The sequence below is a fragment of the Vulpes lagopus genome, chromosome 9 (genome assembly GCF_018345385.1).
Source record: "Vulpes lagopus strain Blue_001 chromosome 9, ASM1834538v1, whole genome shotgun sequence".
NCBI classification, from domain to species: domain Eukaryota; kingdom Metazoa; phylum Chordata; class Mammalia; order Carnivora; family Canidae; genus Vulpes; species Vulpes lagopus.
Window position 1 is genome coordinate 27,857,041 of NC_054832.1, and position 11,272 is coordinate 27,868,312.

The window sequence follows — 11,272 nt, forward strand, 5'->3', positions numbered from 1 at the left end:
AAAGCCACGCAAAAAAGGAGATGTCCCAAGCATTGTATTTATGAGGGCAGCCTCTGGTAAATTAGTCCTGCGTTTAAATTTGGACTGTATGAACCTAAATGAATCACTTAATTTCTCTGTTTTGCCTCAATTTCCTCCTTCTGTACAGTGGGTATGCTCGCTACCTCATGGTATTGTTATGATGATTAAACGGGGTACTGTAAGGAGCTTACAGAAGCTGCCGACCTGAGTAAGCCCCCACTCACCGCACGTTGGGTGTCTTTACCGAAGCGTGAAATGTGGCTGCGAGAGGCCCTGAGGCCCGTGGAGTAAACGACCGCGGGGGGTCCCACAGCCGTTGGACCAGGTCAGGACCGAACCGCGTCGTTTCAAGCCAGGTTATGCAGAAGTGTCCCCACTATACCAAGCTGCCTGCTCATCTCTTGGCAGATACTCTCTAAAACTTCTTACAAGGAGAAAAACATTATATGTATGTGTGTGTCATGTGCTCCACACTCCCTTGCAAAGACCCTGACAAATGCAGGATTCCCAGGTGCTTGCTGGAAGTCCTGAAGCCCCCGACGCACGCGCCCCACGGAGCGGTCCCTGGACTCCCCCAGCCCGGCGGGACCACACTTGAGTTCTGGAGCGTCGGTGAGCGCACAGGCCGGGGAAACGCGCGTCCGCGCAGCCCCGTCGAGGTGTCCTCGGGATGAGCAGCGCACTCAGAGTCCCAGGGAGCCTCCCTTCCTCCGGTCTCGCCTCCCTCGGCTCGCAGCGTTCCCCGCAGCTGGTGCTGGCAGCCGCGAGCCGCTCGCTCGCGCGGGCGGGGGCGGCCGAGGGGCCGGAGCCGGAGGCGGGGGAGACGAGGCGAGGCGAGGCGAGGCGGGGCGAGGCGAGGAGAGGCGAGGCGAGGAGAGGCAGCCAGCGCCGGCGCCGGGCTCCGCGCGCCGCAGTCTCGCTCCGGGACCGGTCCAGGGGAGCTCACGTGCACGGCGGGAGGACCGCGGGGAGGCCGGGCGCGGCGCGGCTGTGCCCGGGGCCGCAGGTGAGTGCCCGCGCGGGGCCAACAGGTGGGCGGGGGCGCGGCCCCCCCGGGCAGGGCCCCGGCCGCCCCCTCCGCGGCCGTCGTCCCCATTGGAAGTCCTGCCCCGGCCCACGCCCGTTCCCTCCTCGCCGTTTCCTGCCTTCCCCTCCCCTGACGGGAGAGCGCGGCCGTGTGCGGGGAACGAGCCTGCACCGCCCGCTCGTCCCGGCAGAAGCGGCTCCCCGAGGGCCGCCAGGGGCGCGGCCGCGGGGGCCCCGCGTTCTTAGCGGCTCCCCGGGGGGACTTCCGCTCAGTCGTCGCCCTCATCCTTGCTCCTCAACCCGGAGGCCAGAGCCACAGGGAGAGAGAAGACAGCGTGAGTGACGGCCCGACCGGAGTGAGGATGAATGGGAGCCGAGGAGCGGCCGCCCCCCCGCGCGCTCGCGCCCCCCGCGGCCCCCCCCGCGGAGGCCTCTGAAGCCGCCGCCGCCGCCGCCGCCGCCGCCGCCGCCGCCGAGAAGCGCGACGGGCGAGCTCGGACCCCCGGTCGGAAGGAGCGCGCGCCCGGCCGCCACGCCCCCCGCTCTCCGGACGCCTCGCCGGGGTCGCCCGAGAGTCACCGCGTCCTCCCCCCGGCCCACACCGCCCTCGTCCCCCGCCCGCGCCGGCCCCAGGCGGCTGATCCGCGGCCGCAACCTCGCGGGGCCGGGGCGTGAGTCGGGCCAGGGCTGCCCCGGCCGAGCCCGCGAGGGAGGGAGCCTCGCCCCGCGCGCGCCCCCCGCCCCCGGCCCGGCCTCGGCGCTCGGGCCCCGGGGCGCCGCTCGCGCGCTCGCCGCGCCCTAGCGGCGGGAGGCGGAAGAGCGCAGGGGGCGGGGAGCCGGGAGCGCGGGCGGAGGGCGCCCCCTCGGCAGCCAGGGCACCCCCGGCCGCCCGCGGGGGCCGCGCCGCCGCCGTCGCCCGGCCGAGGCCTCCGGCGCGCCCCCGACCCTGTGGCGCCCGCGGGCAGCGGCGGCGGGGATGGAGCTGCCTCCCCGAGGGCGGGCGCCGCCGGACTCGCCGCTGGACAGCTGCTCCCTGACCTCGCTGGAGTCCAGCGTCTTCTGCAGCGAGGGCGAAGGGGAGCCCCTGGCGCTCGGGGACTGCTTCACGGTCAACGTGGGCGGCAGCCGCTTCGTGCTCTCGCAGCAGGCGCTGTCCTGCTTCCCGCACACGCGCCTCGGGAAGCTGGCGGTGGTGGTGGCCTCGTGCCGCCGCCGCGGGGCCCTGGCCGCCGTGCCCAGCCCCCTGGAGCTCTGCGACGACGCCAACCCGGTGGACAACGAGTACTTCTTCGACCGCAGCTCGCAAGCTTTCCGCTACGTCCTGCACTACTACCGCACCGGCCGCCTGCACGTCATGGAGCAGCTGTGCGCGCTCTCCTTCCTCCAGGAGATCCAGTACTGGGGCATCGACGAGCTCAGCATCGACTCCTGCTGCAGGGACAGGTACCGAGAGCAGCGGCGCGCGCTGGCCGGGCGGGGAGGCGGGAGGCGGGCGCCGGGCGCCGGGCGCAGAGGGAGGGCCGCAGAGCCAGAGGACGGGCGTCGCGCGAGCCTCGCTGAAGCCAGGCCTAGGGGTGCGTGAGGCCACCTCTGAGCTCTGAGATGGGGTGGCGGCGAGATCTGGAAAGCGTCCAAGACAGCTTGGGCTCGGGCCTTTTTGAACCTCTTCCATTTATTTACTTACTTACTTACTTACTTACTTACTTATTTTTGAATGAATGCGTGCCATATTCGTTTTTAAGGCAGAGGGGGTCAGGCCTGAAATACCTATTTGGTGATTGAATAAATGAGTCGGAAAACCTGTGATCCAAAAGATGCACCGCGTATAGACATGGAGGTTTCAATAGGGAGCGTTATCGTCTATCAGACCTACAACACTCCCTAAACTTGGGTGTTGAACTGCTTTGAGTACAGAAGATAGAAAATTGGTTCCTTGACCGTGAATGTCTGTGGGACTTTGATGATGACTTTGCTGTTGTCTTGCTCTGAGTACTATTTCTCCATGAAGACCTTCCCTTACACACACAAGAAAGTTCCATATGGCAGACTTCTGTTCTCGTTACAAGAAAAATGGGTAATAAAAAGCATTAAAGTAGGTTTGCTATGTATAAATCCTTTTGTATAAACTACCAAGAAAGCGTCACTTTAAAAATAATAATCCTAGCTGAGAAACTTTGAGTACCGTGGGCAGGAGACAGCCTGGGTGAAATATGAATGGACGCTGTCTGCCTTTTACTAAAATAAAAACCGTGACCTCATTGCTAAGTTTAATTTTCTTTTTACGTCTGTATTTTTAAAAAGTGAGACTAATCACCAAGTTGTTTTCTCTAAAAGATACTTCAGAAGAAAGGAGCTGAGTGAAACGTTAGACTTTAAGAAAGACACAGAAGACCAGGAAAGTCAACATGAGAGTGAACAGGACTTCTCACAAGGACCTTGTCCCACTGTCCGCCAGAAGCTCTGGAACATCCTGGAGAAACCTGGATCTTCCACAGCTGCTCGAATCTTTGGGGTCATCTCCATCATCTTTGTGGTGGTGTCCATCGTCAACATGGCCCTGATGTCAGCTGAATTAAGCTGGCTGGACCTGCAGCTGCTGGAGGTCCTGGAGTATGTGTGTATTAGCTGGTTCACCGGGGAGTTTGTCCTGCGCTTCCTGTGCGTGCGGGACAGGTGCCGCTTCCTGAGAAAGGTGCCAAACATCATAGACCTCCTTGCCATCTTGCCCTTCTACATCACTCTTCTGGTAGAGAGCCTGAGTGGGAGCCAGACGACACAGGAGCTGGAAAATGTGGGGCGCATTGTGCAGGTTTTGAGGCTGCTCAGGGCTCTGCGCATGCTAAAGCTGGGCAGACATTCCACAGGTATTCAAATTTCAGTGATGCTTTTTAATTTGCCGTTGTTTATAAACATGAGTGCTTGACTATAGCCTAAGAGAAGTGACTGTGAATGGATACTCAGAATTGCCAACTACCATCCTTTACCCAACCATGATTTCCAAAACGGTATTGGGAAGCAAAACCTTGAATTGTTGTTATCATAGGTATAGAGAAGATGCCTCTCCCATTCCTTCTTTCCATAAGATGTGTGAAACACAACTTGACCACTTGTTAGCCTCTATTTTAACCCACTGCTCAGAAGTTGTACAAAAATCAAAGACACTCTGCCTCTAGAAGTTTCTAGATGAAATATGCACAAACAGCACATAAAAAGATATGCGTAAATTATTCTTGATATATAGGGACATAAGCCAGTTTCTCTTCTGTGTCCAAGGAAGGGCTTACCAAACTTGTTCCTTGGCAAAAAAGAAAGTCAGCCCTGCAGGGCTTTCTCTAGCCATGCAAAAAGTCAGATGACCAGGCACTGGTGGCCTATCCCATAATTTTTGAAGAAACAGTGGAAATATTTGCTTTGGAAGAAAGCAGAAGACACTGATTAAATGCTTTATCTAGTATCTGAGAATTTTCTTGTCCCTAAACTGAGATGCATGAGAGAGATGGTAACAGGAATTCCTTAGCTAATATAAAGCCTTGAAAATCTAATGAACACTCTCTGTAGAAAAAAATGCCAAACAACGCTCAGTTGTGCATGAAAGTTATAGTCAGTGTCAGGGGAAGTCACTCAAATCCATTAAAGATGGTCCTTGTGTTCCTGAGGGCAGCGATTCTCAATGCCTGGTCCTGTGGCTGTCGGATGTTTTGAAGTACGTATGTGTTCCCTAGGTTAGATTTTAATGAAAATAAGAACCCCTTGAAAAGCTCGTTAAAAGGCAAATTCTAAAACCTGACCCGTGAAGAGTCAGATTTTAGTATTTGGCGTTGCATGGAGGAGCATGCATTTTAACAAGCTCACGAGGGATTTTGGTGGACTGCACTTTAAGAAACACTGGAGTAGGATGCCGTGTTAATACGGTACATATTAACGCCATACACAAGAATACAAATAATTTAGCTAGAGAGTCCTATTACCACCTTATTTCTCCAGATATGTGCTTGACTAGTCACCTAAAAGTCATTGCGTCTCCCTATTAAGATAGGGCGAAATTAACTTCAAATATGTTTTTTTTCCCCCCACATGGCTGAAGTAATTAGGACTTAACATAATTTTGGTAGTGTATTTTCCTAACTAGTCTCACATAGCAGGGATCTGATAATGGGGTTTCCAACAACTTTTAGAAGTACCACTCTTTGTTTTCTGACACACATAATAGGATGCTTTCTTCTAGTATTTATAAACTCCTCACAAGATTCGATTTAAAAACACCCAGTAAAGACTACATTTTTTCCCAAAGAAAAGAAAAAGAAAATAATAGTAATTTTCGCAATGTCACCTCTTCAAGGGTTTTTTTTTTTTCAGTTCCAGAGCAGTACAAAGTATTAATAAAGCCTTAATTTATTGAAAGGATATGAACGCTTACATAAATATTTGATGATTTTATCTTAAGCATTACATTTAGCAAAATGCAGACATAGGTGACGTATTTCCCCATGTAGATCTATAAATAAAAGTTGAGAGGTATTATAGAAAAACAATTAGGAGAACAATGATCGGCTAGAGAGCCAAAGTTTAAATCCTGGCTCTGTAGCTTTGTCCTAGATATGCCACTTCTCTGTCCCTTGGTCTCCTCATCTGTAAAATGGCATAAAAATTCCATCAATCTCATATTGTCTTTGAAGATTATCTGAGTTAATAGATGTAGCATGTAGAAATTCAAGACCACTTTGTGTTTCCATACAAAATGGTTTAGAACATTTCATCTTGAAATGGAAACAGTCTCCATAAACACTGCTTTTCCTTATATGCTTTCAGTGTATTTCAGAAATACAGTTCAATGCAGACACATCAAGGTTAGTTTTCTAAAAAGTATTCTAACACATTCTAAAAAAAAAAAAAGTCTTTGGAAGTTAAACCTCAAAATCAATATTCCTTAATCTTTAAAAAATAGCTGGTAAATAGTTTAAGAAGATCTCAAAAATTTAAGAACAAACTTTAAAAATAATGAGAGCACAAATGGCATTTTAATGCAATTTCGAATAGTCTCTAGTGAATAAAAATGAAAATAATTCTAGGAGGTATTGCTTTGACCTTTAGAGACACTGTGACTTCAGGCTGATATGACTTCAAAATGCTGGATACACCTTTTGCAGTGTTCGGGAACTCTAGTGTCAGGGGAGATACCTTATTCAAATGATAGTCCCATTATGGGCTCATCTGACTCTTCTTAGAACTGAGTCTCTTGGAGATGGAGCTGGACTCTCTTGGGTATGTCTCCCAGGGGTTCATTGAATCCTCAGAATAGCAGTAGGGAATGCACCAATGCTTCAGAGTAAGTGGATTTCCCAGTAGCTCACACCCCCCATACCTTCTTGCAGTGAAGGAATAATCTGTAGTCAGGTCTGTCCCCTTACGGAAAAGCAGAAACTCTCTGTACTCAAGAGAAATGTTTCCCTGTAGCTTTGGTACTAGGGGTACGACTTTCAGTAGGTGTCGAGGGAATTCAGGAATGCCTCCTGATTAACCTTTAAGAATACCCTGTGGATGTGCATAGGATGTTCTCATGTCAGTGCGGTCACTGGTACCTTGCTGGTACCTACCTTGCTCCTGCTGCGTCACTTCATGCTCATGGTGGACATCTTTTACTGCTTCTGGCTTTCAGGTGATAATGCCCTGGTTATATTCAGCTTCATTAGGAGAGTGAGTAGAGCAGACACATAAAATGTAAGAAGACAGCCTGAAACTGGCATTAGAAAAGTGTGCCAAAGTGATGCACTGAAATGCAGGTCTGGCCAAGTGAGCCCTCCGCTTGCCATGCTGCAAAGGCCTCCCATTTTATGGACAAAAGTATAATTCCTGTCATACATCCCCTGCCTGCCTTGCAGTCTCATCTTTCACTTTGGTTTTTTTGTACAAATAGTAGGTATTTAGTAAATACATAAGTGGATGAAAGAATCTAACTATATATTTCTCTCTACCCTTTTAAATCTGGCCCTACCAATCAGACTATGAGCTCCCTGAAGAAAGAGATTGTGATTTATCATCTCTATATCCCCAGGACACTGCCCAAGGCCGGAGACGTATTAGATATGAAATGCATGTTTGTGGGCGGACAGCTAGGAAGGAGAGGGGAGGAGAGAGAAGTGGAAGGTGATGAGGGGTGGAAGGAGTGCCAGTGATTGACGGCAGTTGTTCTATTACAGGATTACGCTCGCTCGGGATGACGATCACCCAGTGTTACGAAGAAGTCGGCCTACTGCTCCTATTTCTGTCTGTGGGAATTTCTATATTTTCAACTGTGGAATATTTTGCTGAGCAAAGCATTCCTGACACAACCTTCACAAGCGTCCCCTGTGCGTGGTGGTGGGCCACAACATCCATGACTACTGTAGGCTATGGGGACATTAGACCAGACACCACCACAGGCAAAATCGTGGCCTTCATGTGTATATTATCAGGAATCCTTGTCTTGGCCTTGCCTATCGCTATTATTAACGACCGCTTCTCCGCTTGCTATTTCACCTTAAAGCTGAAGGAAGCTGCTGTTAGACAGCGTGAAGCACTGAAGAAGCTGACCAAGAATATAGCCACTGATTCATACATCAGTGTTAACTTGAGAGATGTCTATGCCCGGAGTATCATGGAGATGCTTCGGTTAAAAGGCAGAGAAAGGGCAAGTACTAGGAGCAGTGGAGGAGATGATTTCTGGTTTTGAATTCACTTGCAATTTATTTACAAAAGCTTGTGTACAACTAACTCAACTGATAAAGCCTTGATATGGATGTCTGTATACTGTTGAAGAGTCTCTTTTGAGTACTATCCATGTTAGTTTTTACCAATCTATTGCTTGGTCTGCTAGAATAGTTCACATCTCCCAAACGAACTGCACACTGAGTCTCAAAATAGTCATTTAACACCACCCAGTACAAGTAGGTCAAATGTCTGAATTGTCAAATATAAAATAATACAATACCTATGACAAAGTTAAAAAATGTATGTATCATGAATCATAGAAGTTCTTTGCACCATTAACGTAAGAGAATGGGAGTTAAACTGCATAGCCCAGAGAAAAATGAATATTTAGGAACATACTGAACAACTTTACCATTTAAAGACATTCTCCAAAAAAATAAATCATTCCTTTCTCCATCAGCTAAAGCTGTTAATTACAAAAATTAGCTTTGCAAGCAACAATCCTGACTTGATGACCATAGATGGTGACCCCCTCTTACTTCTGGTGCAAACCACTGGTCACAGAGGGACTAAGTTCTGATTTCTATCCTTATTATTGGAGATAGGAATCCCCAAACTGCTTAGCCAGCCACAGAAGAGTGCTGTATAGAGGCTTCAAGAATTGTGCATCCTCATTCTCCCCACTGAGTGCAGTAGTGTAGTCTAAAGCAAGAGTCTAAAAAATAAAATAAAATAAAATAAAATAAAATAAAGCAAGAGTCTTCTGTACCCCTGGGAAATCAGATGGTCTTAAAAACTCTTTTTATTGATGTAGTGTTCAAATGTCTTTAAAAATCACAAATACGTAAAGGTGAAGTAGTGAATATCCTAAATATATACACTGAAATTATTAAACAGTCTTATTTCATAAAATGAGAATGATATGTTGAATGATATCACTGGTTGAACTTGTAGATCTTTAATTTGTTAACAAAACATTATGGATAGCTTTCTGACTGTTGGGGCAAATAGCAAATGTTCAAACTTTGCACGCATTTTGGCAGCATTTGACAGTCCTCCGTGACAATAATAAAATTCCTAGACATTCTGTTATATGATTAAAACCAAAAGTTCTAAACCTAAGAATTAGTTTATGATTCCCAATATTCTAGTAAAGGATATTTTAAAACTAAGAGTGATACGGAGTATCACTTTAACACCTGCATTTTCAGTGTGTTTAATAGTGCCCCCAAGGGGATGAAATTGGTTCTTGGGGGCAAAAATATCAATCCTTTTTTTCATAAAACAGATATATAGATGCAGTACCTGAACAGATACAGACTATATCTATGGTGTTAAAATGTCATGGGGTGGAAAATTAGAAAAAATGCCTAAGAAGCTCTTTGCCAGGGGTTGGGTGGTGATAAGAAATACACATTGAGAAATACTGCTTTAATATATGGCTATACCATAGTTCATCAAGTCTATTTAAAATACCCTGTTATATTATCAACCACCAAAAAAAAAAAAAAAAAAAAAAAAAAAAAGAGAGGGAAGGAAGGAAAAGGAAGGAAGGAAGGAAGGAAAGAGAGAAACCAGTCAATTATAAGAGGCCCCTGATTATAAAAATGCATCCAGATTTTGGATATATAAAAATTCTAAATATGCATCTTAAAAAATATCACATATAATACTTCTAGTTTTCTGGCATGCATGCTTAAGCTCTGAAAACATTTTCAGTGATGTCATGAGTTTTAGATGGTATGCTAAAATATTTTAATCCACTTGGCTTGTTTCCACTTCTCCCAAATATTATGAAAGATTTAGGAGATATGAATAGTAATAAAATAAATATTTTCCCTCTTACACAATTCACAGGTGCTGAAGCATAGCATAGGGTCACTAATTCTAGTATAAATTCCATCTGTAGTCTGAAGGTGAAACAGAAGTTAGATACAGAAGCCAAACGTACCGTGGCTTCTCTAGAACTCTCCCCACTAAGAATAGTTGCTCTGGCAGGTCTGTGCTCTATACTCATCATGTATTGTGTCATTAATCCCAAAATGTCCCTATTAAACAATTATTACTATACTATTTTAAGTATTAGTTTATTACATCTATTCATTCAACTAATATTCATTTAGAACCTGTCTGTGGAGGGCACTAGAGATTCTTATACCAGAGTAAGTCCTATTCTCTTTTATTTAATATTCTATTAGAGGATGTGAGGGGAACACAGATGATAAAAACTGAGGCGTAAGAAGGTGCAATAACCTGCTTAAATTCACATGCCCCGTATATAGGTGACAGAGCCAGGAATGAATCCCAATGTGCTGGGCCCTGAAAATGATACTCCTAAAAGTCATAGCTTTCATTATTGCCACACAACTTGTGGATAGGGATTCACTTCGTAAGCAGGCAAGCCAATTTCTTGTGGATGGAGAGGTTTAATATGCCTTAAGAAAAATTTCAGCTTATTCTCAGAGGTGGAATGGTGCTTATAAGGAACAGTTGTTGTCATGCTTTATAGTCATTATTAGACAAGAAAAACATTATCTTTAGAATAATTAATAGCTAGAAAATAAAAATGAAAAATGAAAAAACTGTATGTATTCCGTAGAGATATTTTTTCTACCACCAAAGATTCTAAACATGTTCTTCACAGATGTGGTATGTTAGCAGTATATATTTTGTCAAGATGTGGACATTTCAAAAGGAAATTTTAAATACCATTGCTTAGTAAACTTTGCTGTTAGATAAAATATCAGCGTACTTATTCAACAATGTACATGTAAGAAAACCAAGTTTAATTTAAGTAACATATGAAATAATTTTATATCCTTTCATTTAAAAAACATTTGATATTTTTCATAAATGTAAGAATTATTGCTATAAAACAATGTATTTAATTTGGAAATATAAATAATGGAATTATTGGCTTTCTTTAAGCTATTTAGAGACACAAATTAAAAACATTTGTGTGCACAGAGGTAATGCTTGAGCACCTAAAAGAACAATTTTAAGAAATCACTATGGCATCTCTAGTAGAAGTGGCATGATGTTCATGTTTTAATGTTTTTTTCCCTATATATACAAAGAATTGTTGCATTTATCATTTTCATGCAAATTAGTATTAAGTATAATGTATTAGATGCACAAAGAAGTTAACTGAGGTAGAAATCTCAGTGCTGTGTTTCAATGTGGAATTCTTACTCTGATTAAAATCTTTTGACTAAGCTCTTGCAGAAAATATATATGCTGGCCCAAGTTATCCAAGCAAAATATTATCATTGGGTAAAATGAATGCTTTGGCAAACATTTCCGCTGAAATATTTTGTTAACATGAAAAGCCTATTCTTTTGAAATATTAGCCATTAATATCTCTGTCTTACCAATCCTTCAATTCAGGTCCAAGATATAGGTTGGCAAATGATGTGTTTTAGTGCTTCTCCTGGTGATTTTTCCTTCACAGAGCACCACCACCCCCAAACCTCTTTCCAAGCCATGCTGATACATGAAATAAAAATGTCACAAAGGAGAATTTTACTCATAAACCTCA

General features: G+C 45.8%; 2 protein-coding genes across 2 annotated transcripts; both read left to right on the plus strand.

Moving 5' to 3' along the window:
* Positions 1-886: 886 nt before the first annotated feature.
* LOC121498576 (60S ribosomal protein L22-like) lies at positions 887-1,722 on the plus strand. The gene is made up of 2 exons (XM_041768583.1): positions 887-1,027; positions 1,354-1,722. Exon 2 carries the CDS (start codon positions 1,414-1,416, stop codon positions 1,720-1,722), a length of 309 nt encoding a protein of 102 aa, XP_041624517.1. The 5' UTR covers positions 887-1,027; positions 1,354-1,413.
* A 290-nt stretch (positions 1,723-2,012) lies between these two features.
* KCNV1 (potassium voltage-gated channel modifier subfamily V member 1) lies at positions 2,013-11,272 on the plus strand. Its single transcript, XM_041768474.1, has 3 exons — positions 2,013-2,490; positions 3,382-3,911; positions 7,245-11,272. The coding sequence occupies exons 1-3, from the start codon at positions 2,024-2,026 to the stop codon at positions 7,754-7,756; spliced, it is 1,509 nt and encodes a 502-aa protein (XP_041624408.1). The 5' UTR covers positions 2,013-2,023; the 3' UTR covers positions 7,757-11,272.